This window comes from Dryobates pubescens, chromosome 6, assembly GCF_014839835.1.
Source record: "Dryobates pubescens isolate bDryPub1 chromosome 6, bDryPub1.pri, whole genome shotgun sequence".
NCBI lineage: Eukaryota > Metazoa > Chordata > Aves > Piciformes > Picidae > Dryobates > Dryobates pubescens.
Window position 1 is genome coordinate 20,563,924 of NC_071617.1, and position 18,253 is coordinate 20,582,176.

The 18,253-nt window shown below is 37.7% G+C and overlaps 1 protein-coding gene across 1 annotated transcript; it reads left to right on the top strand.

Annotated features, from left to right (window-relative positions):
- The first annotated feature begins 153 nt into the window (after positions 1-153).
- On the top strand, positions 154-18,087 carry RMND1 (required for meiotic nuclear division 1 homolog). Its single transcript, XM_009897059.2, has 11 exons — positions 154-690; positions 4,376-4,484; positions 6,994-7,069; positions 7,427-7,466; positions 10,796-10,896; positions 12,206-12,312; positions 14,289-14,353; positions 15,225-15,301; positions 16,896-17,016; positions 17,587-17,703; positions 17,944-18,087. The coding sequence occupies exons 1-11, from the start codon at positions 154-156 to the stop codon at positions 17,974-17,976; spliced, it is 1,383 nt and encodes a 460-aa protein (XP_009895361.2). The 3' UTR covers positions 17,977-18,087.
- The last annotated feature ends 166 nt before the right edge of the window (positions 18,088-18,253 follow it).

Genomic DNA, 18,253 nt, shown 5'->3' on the forward strand with positions numbered 1-18,253 from the left:
GTGTTTTGGTCTTAATTAGAGCATTTTTAGAACACTGGAAAAAAGGCTGTTTAAACCCAGCAATGTTTATGTGCTTAAGAGTAATAACACATTCAAAGAGGGTATACGTCACCTAGATCGTTGAAAAGAATATTCTTTCCAAACAGCTAATGAATGTTTGTTTTAAATCCAGCTCCGAGGGAAGCAATGCAACTGAAACTTCTACACCTTCAGACTAGATCTTTCCGCACTTTAACAACAATATGCCAGTGCCAAAGCTTGAATAAAACTGGACGTCGGCTATTAAAGCTGGATAATGAAGTTGACAGAACAGCTCACGGACTGGCACAGTCTTGGAATTTATATGCTCTGAAAACTGCTTCCCCTCATTTGACAAGTCGATGTGCACAAGTCAAGAATTGGCAGCTGCTCCAAGGAAATGTATCAGCTGTGGGAAAAAATGTGTATTATCCACATGGGGAGATTTTTTTTCCATTCAGGAAGTGTTCTAGTGTGGCAGTGACTCAAAACTACAAGCTCAATACAAAGCATATTAAAAAGCTTAGGAACATACCGTCAAGATTTTACTCCGTTGTATCAGCTGGTAAAATTATTCCAAAACATGGTAACCAGACAGTTAAGAGGCCACCAAAAGCACCAAGGACCAAGCAGCCTTCCAGAACTAATCAGCCACTACTGTCAGATGTGGAGGTAAAGTATGAAATTTGTAGTTGATAAAACATTAAGGAGACTTCATCAGTTTAATTTGGATTTAGATTTGGATTTAGAGTAACATTTCAATGAAATTAATGTGTTTATTTGATGAGAATTTCTTTGTTTAGTGTTGGAACAGTGAATACTTGTGCGCTATTTCTCCTTAAGATAGTTCTTTGCAAGCCTCAACAGTAGTCAAGGCAGACCTTAAGCATACCTGAATGTAAGATTTCCAAAGAAAACCTTAGTGTCAGGAAGTGTTACTGTTCTCAGTAACAGTTTTGTTCTCAGGCTAGAATAACAACTGAGTTCCAAGTTACTATTAATAAAATGGTATTGTAGATGAGACTGAAACAACCATTGTGCTTTCAAAATAGCTTCCCCATTGCAAAATGTATCTATTAGATGATGTGCTGAATGTGAGCACAGAAAGTGATATTTTTAATGTATGTCTACTTGTCATCTAAGCTTCTGCTTAATATTTTGTATGAAGAGCAGAAATTTGGTTTAATGTAGCATGAGGACTCCATTGTAGATGATTTAGTTCCCATTTGTATTTTCCTGTTGCTTTGAAAATAGTAAGTGAAGAATAGTCCTGTAACACTGTGTCAAGTCTGTTATTCATGCTCTGACCTTACGTTCACGTGTTGCTTCTTTCTGTTGAGTGAATTGAAGTGACAATACTTTTAGATTCTTGAGGCTTTTAAATGGCAGCATAAAATGCAAGCCATTTGTTTAATATTTTCTTATGTATGTATGCAAAGAATATGCATTGCTGTTTTTCCTTCTCTTCCATTGTGGAGAAATGGAGAAAAGACTGCCTGAAATAATATTAGACTTTCTGAAGAAGCTTCCACATGGCAAAATGCTGTGCCAGAAAGCACACAAACTCAGATCTGGCATAAATATCTGCTATTTTTTAATAAATCCCAGATGTATAGCCCCATCTACAGGGGTATGGGCAGGCTATCACCTTGACTGCAGGCTGACAGATCCAGAGTAAGTTTGTGCTGGTTTTGTGGTTTTGGGTTGTTTTTTTTTCACTTGTGTGTATATCCTTATAGATATGTAGCATAGAGAAATAATTTAAAGATGTTGCTGAATTCTGCAAGATGACTGTTAAAAGTGCAAATGGAGAATCCTTGAGGATTTTTCAGCATGCTATTACTAAATTCTGGTGGCACAAAAAAAGTGATCTTTCTGCATGTGTGTGGAGTAATTCAAGCCCTATTGCCAGGGCAGTTACCTGGGGACAGGCAGCAGTGTCTTCTTGCCAGTCTGCAGCTGTCCTAAGGTTCTCAGTTAGGTGAACCCCAAAGAGTTTTCCTTCTAGGAGAACCTGACAGTTAACACCTTCCTTCTGTAGAACAATTTGTGAATGAGGTCCTTCCCACTTCTCCCCAGCACTGGTCCTCATGTGTCGTTTGCAGGCAAAGTGCTAAGCACCAGCAGTGATAAATGATTGTAGGACCAGTTTCTCAGGATAGATGGAGGAATTACTTGAAAGCAGTTAACTGGTTCAGTCAGTCAGTTTAGTTAATCTCATAAAGTCTGATGGTATGAAAAGCCCCGAGTTGATTCTTAATCCTATAGCCAGACAGCACAGAAAAAGCTTGAAATTAAAGACATGGTACTGCCTACAGTTAAGACGAAGAATGATCCCTATGGTGATATAAGGATTTAAGCTGATCCTATACCTTCTCTTTCTTAATTTTTTTTTGTGTGCTTAAAGGGGAAGGGGTCGGCTGTGGGGAATGATGGTTCCATGAGCCTGTGCAATTGTTAGGGGTGTGGAGTCGTTGAGGTACTCAGAATGGTTAGCTGTTGTGGTGTTCTGAATAGAATCTCAAGCCCCAGCTGTGGGCAGAAAGGAGGAGGGTGTGAGTACCTGGAATTTCTTTCTAGCACAACTGCACATCTTTGAATTCTGGGGTTTAAGTTTGTAGATGAAAGCGATACAACAGAAAGCATGGCACTAAGGTCAGTGGGCCAGTAGATTTAGGATTGGATACTGGAGTATAGACTTTCTGGCTGTACCTTCACCAACTGTCACAGGATCTTAGACATTCAAAGTGCCAGTGTACACATATTTTTAGATGTCTTAATCTCAAATTACACCCAATCTAGATCAAACAATATTTTAGTAAAGTCTTAAGTGAAACAATATGTTGTATATAACAAAACAAAACAACCCTCCCCACACACAAGGCAAAATATAAAAAATCATTAAAAAACAAACCCAAACTAGTGGTCATTCAAAATGCTATTTCAGGCATGTAGTCTTAGCAGAAAATGTCTGGGTTTAACTAAACATGATGTCTGAAAACACAGTTCTGTTCCACTGTCAACTCAGCTTTACAGCAGTCGTGGAAATACGCCTACAAAATTGCTTTCCAAATACTGTAATGCCAAATACTATTTTCTGTTAGTGATCGTTGAATGAAGATGATGTATAAGCAGAGCTTTGGAAGTAATAACAGAATGTTGACATAAAAGAAAGGAAAGGTTTAAATGTGTGGTGGTGATTCTGGTGACTGCTTAACAAGCCTCTCAAGGAATAGAACACCTTGTTACGCCTTGCTGTCTGATAGTGTATAAGTGCTGTGAGAATATAACTGGGCTTTTAAGTTAAAGTGTTGTGTGGTTACAAGTGCTTGCAAATGAGAACAGTTCTAGTTTCATTTGTTATTAGTTACATTCTCACATGTATGAGTTATAAAAAGTTGGGAAGTGACTGATCCACAATGAGATGCTTTGCTTTCTGAGTAACTTCCACTACTGAAAAATGTTATCATGGGACATATGTGGTATCAGAACAAAGAAATCTGTTTAAAGTGGGTAGTAAGACTTTGTAAATTAGTTTATTGCGAGTTGTTTGATTAATCAAGAAAATCTTTACACAGGTGACTACTTTGCCATGCATGAGTCAACCTCATTGCAAGTCTGTATATTTTTTCCAGTTATTTGTTGGAATATGGAATTTTAGTTATTTAAGATTGTGGAATATTGAGAGAAACTTTGGCTGTTGCATGCCGTTTGAGCGTGGTGAGACCCTGTTGTGTAGCCAGATTCAGTGCAAGGGGACACTGTAGATCTGCAGCACCCACAAGTGGCCTGGAAGATGTGACTTCCAGTACTGCAAAGCTGCACTGGCTCATACCCCAGAAGTTACCTGCACAGTGAGCTTTCTGCATGGAGGATCATGATGCTTGTGGTTGGAGCTTCTGCTTGATAAGCAGGCTGGGATAGTTGAACTCAGTTTATTTTTAAAATACAGATGTACCAGCTGGTATTGAGGGTGTCTTCATTTCAGAAGTCACCTGAATGAGTGTGGTGTAAGATGTAGGATAGGAGAGTAGTAGCATGTGTAGCTGTACTGTTAAAGCATTTGATTGTCATTCAAGGAAAGAAGGATTCTCTGTGTCTTTATCACTACATGTTTTGGTGTAACTTACTCGTGTGACCTGGTTTCATCTTAGTCTATGATTTGCTTTCCCATTTAACTGGAGCAAGTAATCATGTTAGTATTTGTACCCCAGGTGGACAGCATGGCAATGATAGCATAGAAAAGGGTGAATAAATGAAGAAAGTTACTCTTCTGGTAAATTTGAGGCAAACAATTGTCATACAAACATCTTGCTTCGGCTTTGCCCTAACTCAAATTTTTATTCCTTTGGCACAGAATCTGATGCAGTGCACAGCCTTTGCAACAGCAGATGAATATCATCTTGGTAATCTCTGTCATGACCTGACTTCACATGGATATGTTGAAATAACAAGTTTGCCTAGAGGTAGATTTTTGAAACATATTAAAAAACAACATTATACCTTGGGAAATTAAATATGGGTGAGGCATATAGCTTTTATAACTTAATGTATTCTTATTCTGCTAATACCCTGGAATATATCATACTGCCTATAAAAATGCTGCTTTGCTTAAAAATTCCATTTGCCTAAAAACCCCCACAACTAAACCTTTCAGAACAGCACTGTCAGCATTTGCTGTTACAATAATTTTTCCTGAATTACAGTTACACTAAAAATATTGACATATTGGTTGCCTGCAGGAAAAATAAATTTGGACTTTTTCTGATAGAATTTCTGTACAAATTCACTAACTGAAAAAAATCTGGAAGTTTTCTTTAATTCAGTTAGTTTTTTAGTAATGTGATATTGTAGTGCATCAGCTGTCAAAAAAGAATCCCTAATTTGACATGTTGCATCTTCTTTCCACATCCACGCCTCTATTAATGTAAATCACTGAGGGCTGGGGAGGAAAGCATGTGAGAGGCAATCTTGATGACTAAGTGAAATGAAAAGGATACATGCATAAATGCTTAGTAAAGAGAATGCAGTTGATACTTTTTTTCTTTTTAATATTAAATTGGGCCAAATACGTCATAGCCATTTTTTATTGCTTCACTTAGCTGGGCTTCACCTAAATAATTGGTTCTGGTGTATATACAAGGTATCTTTGAAGGCTTGGGAAAGCATGGCCTGGATGTAGCTTATATAGCTGAAGTATGTTCCAAGAGAGTAACAAGTGGAGCATTTTATAGTTTAAGGAAACTTAGGCCCTAGAACATCTCTAATTTTCATAAATTGGTGGTAGAATGCTGGGGGTTATTTGTTTACTTATTTTGAATGAAGAGACAACAGTGTTTATGGGCATTTTGGTAGAGGTTATCAAATACCTGGCTGTCTCTCAAAACAGTTAACAATCCAAGTGCAGTAACAGTCCAGTGAGTCTCTTTCAAACACAAGGTTTACTAATGATTTTCTTGCTCAGAAAGGTGAACTTCGAAAGACAAGGTGCTTTAGAGCTTAGACTTCATGTTCCTTTGTAGTTTCTTTGTATTAAAACTTAACCGTGGTCACCACTGTTGGGATAGAACTTTGTACAATCCCCAGCATGACTGAATAGTAAGGCAAATGTTGTTGTTGCTGGTTATCTTACCCTGCGTGTGAGGTGTTTCCCTTTCTTCCATTTCTTCATGGTATTTATCAAAGGTTTGGAGGGAGTAGGGATGAAAGGATGTTGGATTATGCCAGCATATCCAATTTTGTGATTGGCTTGTGGCTATAGCAGTGCTTGGTTACCAACTTAAACAGTAAATCTTGGAAAATAAAAAAAAAATTAGCACATAGAAATCTTAAGCTAGTAATTATTGTGTGTATTTGTTACCTTGTAGTGTTATTCCTAAGCATTATTAGTGGTTTTGACCTCTTTAAAACCATTTTGGAGGCCGATCCTGTACCTCTACTTAAAAGGGACCAAATCCTTTTCAGTTGTGTGTGCTTTGGCTGGAGTGGATTACTAAAGATAAGAATGATATTTGAAAAGGAAAATGAGTAAATGCAGACAAATGTTTCTTCCATGCTGAACTCAAGCTTCACACTCAGAACTCGATCTAGTGATCCATCAAATAATGTGTTTTTGAACTGGAATAGCAAGTGACAGAAAAGTCTTTAACAGACCAGCTGTGTGGTCTAGACCAGCTGTGTGATCTTAATTAGGTATTAGCAAAATACATCCAATACTTGGTCATTTCTTTTTGCTGCCTTAGTTTACCTTTATGGCTTGAGGGTGAATTTGATGTGATCAAATTTATGATCTTTTTACAAAGGGGTTGAATTTTTTACATGTTAGGTGTTCAATGCAAAAAAAACAACCCCAAACACAAAAAAAAACCCAGTTTGTGTACCCTGGCATTGTTCTGCTGTGCACAGGAAGTGTGGTAAATGAGGGTAGCTGGAAGATTGCTTCAAAAACACACTTCTGATCTGAAGGAAAAAGCAGGTTTAACCTCTCCTGTCTTGAGGGTATGCTTCTGTTTCTGACTGTCAAAGTCAGCACAATCTGAGTACAGACTTAGTCACTCACTATAAAGAAAGTAGAAAAACTTTCTGGGCAAGCAGATTTGAATAAGAATTTCTCTGTGTTTCTGGGTAACTTCCATAGTTGACTCCTGTTGCATGTCCAGCTATGTATTCTCTTCTGGTTATTTTCTGTGCCCTGCATCAGTTTTCCCTTAAGTCTGTTGCTTTTCAGAACTGTTACATTTCATTAACTAAGGATTCCACCATAGGGGCCCAGTCTGTCTAGAATATGGCACTTCAGAGAAGCAGTGTAATTTTTGATGCTGTAGTTGTTTCCTGGCAAGCTTTTCCATCAGAAAAGTAAAACATGGGACTGACATGTTAGCATGTAATTGTTAAACAGGAATTAAATGCTTATAGCTGTTCTGTTTAGAAATTTCACTAACTTTTTGTATTTTTTTTTATTGATTTCACAACTAGATGCTGCAAATGTTTTGGTGATCGGTACTGACAAATCTGCAAAAGATAATGATCCTGGCATGATTTTTTTCTTTAGGTGAGCTATAAATCATGCCCTGAAATTACCTTATTAATGGCAGTGGGGTGAAAAAAGCAGTGCAGCTTGCTAGATCACGGCATCATATTACTTCATGTAAATCAAGGAGTACAATCAATGATTTAAAAAAAAAAAAAATCAGAATTACTTAAATGGCTAAAAGACCTCTTACCTTCTCATTTATTTTTTTTTTCCCATCAAATTATGGTTAAAAGGCAGCTATTATGCAGGATTTGTGAAGACAACATTAATTTTGTTGGTTCACAATGACAAAAATTACCACTGTACAATTTGAGTATTGTATTTAAGTATTTCAAACCAGTGAAGTTACACCTCAGCTTTTTCTTGAATTCACAGGGAAGGGGCTGTTGTTTTTTGGAATGTGGAAGAGAAAAGTGTAAGTAAAGCAAAACTGTTAAAATCTCATAAGCAGATGTTTTGTCAGTCCCACAAAGCTCAGCATGCTTCGGGTTTTTTTGGGAGCTTGGATGCCTCAGTGAAGGAAAAAGATTGATTCTTGTAATGAGTAGAGGTGCTTGCCTGCTGCTACCTTCAAGTGTGTGGGTTGCTGGCATGTCACCTTTGAAACTTGACTTCCTGCACAAATTGAGCAAATACATGTGTAACATTCAAAATGGCTAAGAATCTGAAACTTTACTCTAGTGAGACTGAGAAAAAGAATATTCTTGCTGGTCTACACCCTGAAGAAATAGATGAGAAAAATAGGAATGGTTGTTTGAAAAGCAACAGAAAATGTGTGAGAAGAAAAGGAAGAATCATTTTATTCTATTCCATTTAAGTAAAATCTATTAAAAACTCATGTTTGGCTAACTTTCAAAGAGACAAAATTTGTAAGCAGCTTTTAGTTCTTTATTTTGACTAGTTTTCCCAAAGGAAGATTTTTACTTGTTGGTACAATTATTAAAATATGTTGGTATTGACATTATCTACCCCTTAGGATACTTTGGTGCTCAGGCATACCTGTTTCAATTACTGTGTTACTTATTTTTTCCAATTTTTATTTGTTAATGTGTTTAAATAAAACTGGATTCTGGATACAAAGAGAGACAAAAAATCAATCTCACTTGTAGGCAGAGTATGTGAAAGTAAATGGTGCATTGCAAAGGTGTTACTTAGATGCACAGAAGTTCACAGGAGGATTTTCATCAGTGTAAATGAAAACACAGAGCAGTTGTTCCAGATGATTCTGGATTCAAGCTCGCTTTTTCTGTTTCAGACCTGAAGTGTTCCTGACTCCCTGTCTGGTTTGGGGGGTTTCAGTATATCAGCTGGCCTACAAAAAAGATACTAGTTCTCCCTTCCAACCTTGCCTGTAGCACACTTAGGATGCTGTGGCTGTAACTACGCTACTGATCCTCAGGTATTACTAAAGACTGGCTGACTAGCTTCTCTTCATTTTTATGATCTGGGCACCCACTGAAGTACTCTTGTAAAAATCTTATTTTGTTGTACATGCTTAAGTACCCTTGAAAAATGGAGACCATGTTTTCCTTGTCAGTACTAGTAACTTTAAAGAAAGACTGCCTCTTTCTGCTTATTGAAATCATAGTCAAAGTTTGAACTTCCAAAGTTTGGTCAGATAGTGGAGGTATTTTTATGCATGTTTTAATGAACTGAAATAAACAAAACAAACGAACAACAAACCAAAACAAACCCCAAAACTGGTCTGTAGAACAGAAACTGAAAGTAATTCAGTAAAACAGAACATAGAGAATCACTGTAAATGGACAAAATTGCATTTTAGAAGTACACCAGAATGACTATTAGGAGAAGAAAAGCTTTTTTAAACTAATAGACACTTAACAAGAAGTAATAACTACACAGTGATTAGCAATAGACATCTAAAATGTCAATGCCCGAGTAGGAAGATTGCGCAACAGCTTCCCCCACCAAAAATAGCAAGGGCAAAAAGCAAAACTAGCTTTGAGGTGGAGTTTCATCTGGTTGGCTTTCTTGGGTTTGTTTTTCTTTTCTTTAAAAAGAAGTTTTGTTATGTGACTTCCTGTAATAGGAAGAGTTTGCATTTAGTGAATCCATCTCCTTGCATTAAATGTACTGTGCCACAGGTAGTCCCTGCTATAAAATGCTGGTATCAGTCAGTGGAAGCCTTTGTATTACTCTGACTAGATAAAAGAAAGCTGCCACTGAAATACATTTTTTTTTTTATTATCCAGAGCAATGGAAGAACTTTGAAGGTATGCACATCACAAGACATAAAAATGTCACAGCATCAGTTACAGTCTGGAAAGCTTTATTAAATCTTGCTTTGTACTGGCCCTGGGAAGCCTGAGCTGGTTTGTAGTTCTGATGGGAATGATAGTCTATTAACAACATCATTATTACTATATTAGTAATGACTTTACAAAGCCAGCTAGAGCACCTGGATCCAAGTGAGCATGCTCTGAAAGTCTGACATGCAACATCATGGGCTGGCTGTTAAATCTGGTATTGTTTTAGTGGGGTTTGCATTGGTGAGATGTTCCCTGGACACCACAATAGCTGGCTGACTGACCTGTCAGACCTAACAGCAGACAATTCCTTGTTCAGAAACCGAAAACTATTTTTCATATTCTTTTTTTTTTAAGACAAGACTTGGAGTATATGGCAGGTACTAGTCATGCCACTATTAGATTCAGAATTATGAGACAAGCAGTTGCAGCTGGAGGATGGGGGGCAGGAGGAGGTTTAGTGGAAAACGTTTCTCTCTGACATAATACTACCAAAAGTTTTGAAAGCAAGAAAGCACTGCAAAGAAAATCCCTCTTGCAGGTCATCCAATACACTTTCTTAGAGTACTTAACCTGAAAAATAAACTTCATGGACAATTTACTAGCGTACTATTTTGCAGTAAAAGTTCTAATTGTTATCTGTTATTTTGAAGAGAGTGTTTTGAGTTATGGAAGAATAACCTCTAAAGAATTTAGCGTATCCTGTTTGGTTTTTCATTGGCTGTTGTGTAGCTAAATGCCTTCTAAAAATCTGTAGGCAAGTGGGTTGTTTTAATTGAGAACTTGTTCTGATTGCAGAATTATTTTTGTAATGGGAGCCTTGTGTTTCTTTTTATGAGAAATCCTAAGTCAGATATCAGGAGAAAGTTTTGTGAGAGAAAAGGGTTCTTTAATCCTTTATCTGGTTTTAGTGTAGGTGAGAATAAAATCACAATATTCCAATTTCTGCACATTTAGATGTTTATGGGGTTGAATGTGAGCAGCTGAAATAATTTTTACCGATTTCTGTAATATAGCCCAGCCTCTGCTAGCTGAAACAAAACTATTGATTTTAGCAGCAAACTACTAATTTTGTCAGAACCGGCCATCTGATGCACTTACACACTGAAGATTTTGTTCCCACACTCGGACACCTGCCAAAATCTTCTGCAGTTCATTGTTGTAATACTGAATACGTCTGCATTGTCTTCACTGCTGCTGTGGTTAATCCTTACTCTTTTATATGCAGACATTAAATGGCATTTTAGTCTTCACAGATTCCTTGCAGTTGTTCACAGCCACAAATTCTTCAACACAGCTACAGAGAGCTTCAGAAGTGTGTTTATAATCACTTCATTACTTAACACACCACTCATTGTTATTTAAATAACTTAAGTGTGAAAGTTGCATTCATCAACCTATTTTATGTGTGAGGTCTTTGTAGAGTAATAGTGTACTGTGTGGTAACTGTTTCTGTGTGTGCAATTCTCTTTCTTAGATGAAGAGTATCATGCAAGTGCTAGAACAGCATGAAATTCAGCCATATGAAGTTGCACTAGTCCACTGGGAGAATGAAGAACTGAACTATAGAATAGGAGAGTGAGTATATTCAGGCACTGTCTGTATAAAACCTAATAGACACCTAAAACAAAGTCAAGCAAAATCAACTAGTAAAAATGTACCTGTCCTTACTCTTTTTCAAATGACTAAAATAAGAAGACAACAGCAAATCTAAATTGTCAAATTTTGCTATACTACTAAACTTGCATGGAGTGGCTTTTGTGACATGGTTATGTAATAGATTCTGTAAATGATGAAGCTCTATGCCCATGCAACTGAACATGTTATTCAGCAGTCCCAAACTATGTACATCACAGAAAGTGTTCTCTGCATGAGCTTTCCTTAGTGCCCTGTAGGTTCACATACAAAGATGTAATTATTCACATACTTCAGTTCCTAGGAAAGTTTTGGGTACTATTGAATGATCATAGAAGCACAGAATGGCTTAGACTGGAATGGACCTTAGAGATCATCTACTTCAACCTCTAAACTAGACTTGGCTGCTCAAGGCCTCATCCAGCCTGGCCTTGAACACCCCCAGGGAGGAGGCACCCACAACCTCCCTGCACTACCCATTCTAGAGTCTCACCTGGCAAGTTGTCTTGCCTTACTAATATTTTTTTCATTATGGGGAGCAAATAGTCTCTAAGGAAATATTTCTTAATGTAAAATACTAAATAATTTATCTGATCTTCCTACAGCCCCAAAAAACAGCTCCTAGACAGGATATTGTGACACTAAGAACTGAGCTAGCGCAGTTGGTCTTAATTTAAGTCAACCTGATATGAGGACAGGTTTGGGGGGTTGCTTTTTCCTGGCCATTTGAAAACTGCAGCTACTATCCAGTTCTTTGATTTGTTATTCCTGAGATACTCCATTGTGTTTACCAAGTTTCATAGTGAAATTGACATGACAAATTGAATGACTCTTGTGCCCCCTATGCAATAGAGGTTTCAGGGAAAGTAATATAATAGCAAGGATGGAGTGGTGTTAAAAGGGGCAGAAGAGAAGGAAAATAGAAATAGATAATAGAGGAGATAGAGAGCAGGAAAGAGTCCAGCATCCTGCTTGCATGTATACAGTAATGCTGCAGTTACCATCACAGCTTGCTGCAGTTTCATTTGAACCTGGAAAGTCCAGTCATATTAGTCTTATACTGAGGAACCAATTTGCTTTTTTTATTGTCAAGTTGAACGTGAGTAAAATGCAAGAATTGGGAAGATACCCATATAGATAGGGCATGCTTTATATTTTTTTTAATTATTTATTTATACATTATTTATTGTTCTTTGAATGTTCCTTTGCTGGTGGCTTAGTCAATGAAGGTACTTCAATCCTGTTTTAACAGAGGTCAGTCAAAGCTTCATAAAGGAGAAATCTTGTTAAACTCTGAGCTGGATAGTGATGAAGTTGTGCTGCAAAAATTTGCCTTTTCTAATGCCCTTTGTCTTTCTGGTAAGTCAGTATTGTTTGTAGTATCAGGCTATGCTACAGAATTTGTGAAATGTTGTTAAAAATGTCACTTGTATAGTGACAGGTTGGAGAAGGCTCTGTGTCTGCTTTAGGCAAATCCTCCCACTGTGCTTCAGTGGGAGGATTCATTTTCAAAACTTCCACCTTGTTTTCTCTACATTTGAGTTGCATCATTCTACATAAAGATGAACAAAGCACATTAAAAAACGTACTTAAAGACACACATTCTACTGAGCATCCTGTTCCCCACCCTTAAGAGCTGTTCTAGGATAGCAATGAGAATAGAGTCCAGTACTAGAAAGCTGTCAGTAACCTCAGGTATCCTGACCTGATTTCCTCTTAACCAAAAAAGCTAGATGCCAGCTAAAGAAGTAATGTAGAGCAGTGATTCCTAGCTGAGGAGATATACCACTATCACAGGTGTGGGGGTGTGGACCAGAGTCACAGATAATGTTTTTCAGACTTAGTAGCCCTGGCAGGAAACACTGGGAGAAAAGCTCAATGGTGGTGGTGCTGCTTGAGGAAATACACCTCTCTGCTGTTTCAGACCTCAGATAAGGTAGGAAGCATGAGTAGAAGCTTCCAGCATTAAGGCCGTCCTTGGAAAGACCTTTAAAGGAGATCTGGTCTACAACATTTAGGGTCACTCACAGGATTCCTATAGTAATGGGGAAGTGCACCTTTAAACAGGAAAGACATCAAGAAACAGAATGCTTGTTTTTTAAATTACACACTAATTGATCAAGGAGTAAATGGTTCTTGAGTGTCAAAGGAAGAGCTGTTGAGGAAAAAAAAGGTTTTAGTTTTCTGTAGTTTTCCTATTCGTAAGGCTATTGCATGGAAGAGTAGTGCCACGTGTATTGTAGGAAGAGATTTATTTCCAGGAGACAATTGGTACCAATTTATGTTAGTGCAATACAAGGAAAACAGTTTGATAAGGTTCAATAAAAATAAAGGATGCAAATATAGGCTAAGTCAAATTTTATGGCACAGCAGAAATCCACTTCTGTCAAATTATCAGTGATAGCTGAAATGCCTGTTGGCTTTTTTCAGAGGCCAAATTAAATAACGTGTAAGTCACTGACTTGTATTAGACCTCTGTTTTAAAAATCTGAGTGTGACAAATGCTCAGCACTGGCTTTATTGTCAGCATCCTGACTACAACATACATTTGATTACTACCATAAAAGAGCTCATTCTGGCAATTAAATCTTCCCTGATCATTTTTTCTGAGTAAACAGGGTTAATTTTTGATGTTACTCTTATCTGGGAATCTTCATTTAAAAAAACCAAAGGCCCAGGTTGTATCATCTCAATGTACAAATACCTTTACAGGCATAGTGGGAAGTTGTGTTGCCATTGCCTCTGCTGAACAGCTTCCACAGAAGAGAAGTTAGATTTTTGGTGAACAGTATATTCACTGAAAACAAAATGGGAGAGCGCTTCAGTTTGAATTTAGCTTCAGCAAGAACAGGTGCTGTGTCTATACAAGCTAACTGTCTGTAGTTTGACAATGTTGCCTCCAATACTTGACAAATGGAGAGAGTTCTGCAGGACACTAGAGATGTAGTGGAGACTTCTGAGAGTCACCATGTGAATTCAGCTCAACTCCAGCATGGCTCATTGTCTGCAGCCTCCTTGGAATGTAGTTTACAAAGGCTTTGTACATAAGCTAGAGCACTTAAACACACAACTCTGGGGCTGAAGCAATAACTCTCCAGGGTCATTTGGAGAAGGGAGCTGTGCTTAAGGTGGTTTTGCATGCAGGTATGTCACTGCCCAACCCAGATCTGTCTGTATATGTATGATCATTGATTATGTAATACTAACAGTAACTTGCTGCAAGTAAGTTTGTATGTATCAGTGTGTCTTGAAGCATCATGATGGCAAATTTAAAGTTACAATTACTTGAAAGTATGTATACCTCTTACAGTGTTCTTGTCACCTCTGTGTTGCAGTGAAGCTGGCTATTTGGGAATCATTATTGGATAACTTTGTGGAATCTATCCAGTCAATCCCAGAGGTGAGGTTTTATTTGTACCTCTCCCCTCCTTTTCTCCTGCACTTTGTAAAAGATCAATGCAAATACAGATGAAGAAATGTAAAAAGCAATTGAATGCTTAACACATTTAATGGTAAAGCCATCAATGTAGAGTGGCTGAGAACACCTGCAAAGCAATGGGACAAGAAACCATCAGTCTTCAAAGGGTCAAGAGTGGGATTCTGCATAACACTTCCCATGTTGTGCCACTGTCATCTGCCACTGCTGAATGTCTACATAATAGAACAAGCAGCATTTAAAAACCTGGTCAAACACTATGTGTGGCAGCTTGGGCTGAAAGTAATGCACTTCAGCTTGAATGCAATGGAGAGTTTGAGTGAAATACTTACTTGACAGTTCTTCATGAGACTTAAATTGCAAAGCTTATATGATGGGCCATATAAAAATGAGATTCATAGGGTTCAAAAGGGAAAAAAGTTTATTTTTTTTAAAGGAAGTAAATGAAGGGTAATGCATTGTTTATTGTAAGGGAAAAGGCTACAGAGAGGTTAAGCAATGGCAACATAAAAGAACACTATCACGATTTTAAAATAATAATACTAGGAAGAACAAACAAATTATCTTGTTCAGGAAATCATTCACAGAAAATGCTCCAGGATTCTTTTTAGATACTAGTGATGCACTCTGATTTATGAAAAAAACTGGACGACTGGTTACATGGTGATGCTCTGTATTACAAAGCTAGGTAAGCAAGGCACTACAGAAATAAAACGATATTAAGTACAATAAGCATTCAGATTTTAACTTGCACACATACTTCGGGTGGTAGAACTCCAGACTTCTTACTGGTACATGCTCTTTGATAAGAAGTGAAAAACTTGTTACTTTGCAGATACTAAAGTCACGAAGGAAGGTAAAACTGTCTCATGCAGATGTAATGCAAAAAATTGGAGAACTCTTCGCATTAAGGTAACTTTTTTTTGTTACACCCAAGATGTTTTATTACAAAGAACTTAAAAGTTAAGCTGGGCATGATACAAAAGCCAGAATAGAACCATAGAATTTCAACCATTATCTAACTCCACCTGAATACATACTAAACACCAGGAGGGTGGGGCGGGGGGGCATTCTGTCAACCTTTTGTTCCAAGAGGGACAGGCAAATACTAAACAGAGTCTGAGAGAGGGCTATGAGGATGATTAAGGGACTGTAACATGTCCTCTGCAGAAAGGCTGTGTGACCTGGGGTTGTTTGTCCTGGAGAAGACTGAGAGGGGATCTTCCTGAGGTTCACAAAGATCTGAAGGGTGATTGTCAAGAAGAAGGGGCCAGTCTCTTTTCAGTGGTATCATGTGATAGGACAAAGGGATACAAACTGGAACACAGAAAGTTCCACCTCAACACAGAGAAAAACATCTTTACTGTGAGGGTGATGGAGCACTGGAGCAGGCTGCCCAGAGAGTTTGTGGAGTCTCCTCTAGAAAACTCACCTGGAAACGTTCCTGTGTGGTCTGCCCAAGATGATCCTGCTTTGGTAGGGGGGTTGGACTCAATGATTTCCAGAGGTCCCTTGCAACCCCTACCATTCTGAGACTTTGCACACAGGGCCCACTGGCTGACCATTTGCCTGTGGCATCTTGACTATAGAGGGGCGTTAAGCAGCATACTATAAATGGCTAAATGCCATGGACCTTTTCCTAGGTCCAGCAACACAGGTCTCATAAGCAGTCACTACAGTAGATACTAGAGGATGCAAAGTATACTAGAAGGAAGGTCAGGAGTACATAGAACTCTTTAACTACAGCCTAGAGTTAGTGAAACTTCTCTGTGAGTTCTGTTCTTCCCTTGACTTACTCAGAAACCGCTAACGTATAGTATGAATTTAGTATTTTTTTTCTACCCCTTCTCAAGTAAAATCAGGCCCTTAAGAATACAGAATTGTACAGCTTTACCAAAAGAGGGGGGGAGAAATAACAAACACAAAACACCAAAATCAATGAAGAGGTAAATTAAAAAGGCAATTTGTATTTAAATATTGGCTTTTATATCCCTATTTGAAGTACTGTTCCATACTGAACAATGTTGCTAAGTGTCCACAGATTTATATGAGCAGCAGTTTTAACCTTTATAATGTTAATAGGCTTGTTATGAAGGTGTGCTATGCTCACATATCCAGCATGGAGTAGAAGTCACACTTAAAAAGAGTTCTGTGATATAAACAAGCTTCCCAGTAACTTTAATTAAGCTTCAGCAAGCTACTAACATAGTCAAGGACTTCTCTACAGGTATCAAAGTTAAGGAAGGTAACGAGGGGCAGTGTTCCCATAAAGCAAGAGTCATTTATGTTCAAAATTGTTACACAGTACATTATTCTCAGCATAAGTTTCAGGAGATGTGACAGACTTTAAACAATTGCTAGAACTGTATTTCTATTATGAAACAGAATTCAGGTTTTACTTCAAATGACTCCTACTTTTTCCTGTTTCTTTTAACTGCTATGTAAATACTTGCTTATATAGTCACCAAAAGGACGTTTGTACTACTGTGCTACTCATTCTTTTTAGACACCGTATAAATCTGAGTTCAGACCTGCTAATAACACCTGACTTCTACTGGGATAGAGAAAAACTGGAAGAGCTTTATGACAAGACTTGCCAGTTCCTCAACATTAATCGCAGAGTTAAGGTAGGTGTCTTAGGAGAATTTTCCACAGACAGATCAGCTGTCTCTGGCTCAGCAGGGTTACAGACTGCTCCATGAATGTCTGTTTTACTTGTAGAAACTAAATTTGAAGAAAAATAGGATACGGTATGCTACCTTTTTTCCCACGTATTTGTATCCTGCTCACATTTCTTACCCAGTTTAGGTTAAGAACCCTGCCTCATATTTTCTAAGCCACTAAGGCTTTAAATAGTTATAAGAAGAGGAGATTTAATTCTTGTTCTGAATTTTGTGCACAAAAACAAGCTAAAAAAATGAGATGAAAAGCAAGTCTTCTTACTGACATGATTGCTCAGGTCAGTTCATTGAAGGGCAATGTAATGCCTACTGCTGAAGCCCGGAGTAAAGACAACCTCTTCATTGTTTATATTGAAGCTTCTGTTCTTAATGCAGATTGCCTTACAGGACTTTCACACGAGTGTTAACCTTTCTAGTTCTGTTCTGTGAGCCCTTCTGTGGACTGTGTTCCTTTATCTAGTGATTTCATTCTACTTAAGGAGTCCAAATTTGCCATATGCTTGGAATGTCTTGCAGGTAATGAATGAAAAGCTTCAGCACTGCATGGAGTTGACAGACCTAATGCGAAATCATCTGAATGAAAAGCATGCTCTGCGCCTTGAGTGGATGATAGTAATACTCATCACCATAGAGGTTGGTGGGGCTTTTTCCACTATCACATTGAAAAGATAATAACCAGTGCAATTTATATACTTCATAATTTGAGAATTGGTATTTTATTGATGTAGTGGACTGTACAAAGGGATTAGTCTTCAGTTCTGTGCAAGTAACTTTTAAATTGCAGGTATAGTTATTTTTCAAATTATTTATAGTGTAGGCTGTTCTAAGGATTATTAAATAAATATTCATATTAATGTGTTTGCTGTTCCACAGGTTCTGTTTGAACTTGCAAGGGTAGTTTTCTGACGACAGAAGAAACTCAGTAAGAAGACTAACAAAACCATAAAGACCATATGGCCCAGAAAATTTCTGTCTATAATATGCTTCTGGGAAATAGTGGAATCGTGTCTCTTGATAATTACACATATCTGCTACTCAAATAAATTTAAAAATAAATGAATCAGCCTGTGAACATTATTCCCAATTGCTGTACTAGAGAAGTCTTAATCTATGAATGTGCTAATAATGTAAAGCTGAGATACTAATGGTGCATCTGTAGAGGTTCTCTAGTGAGTAGGCCCAG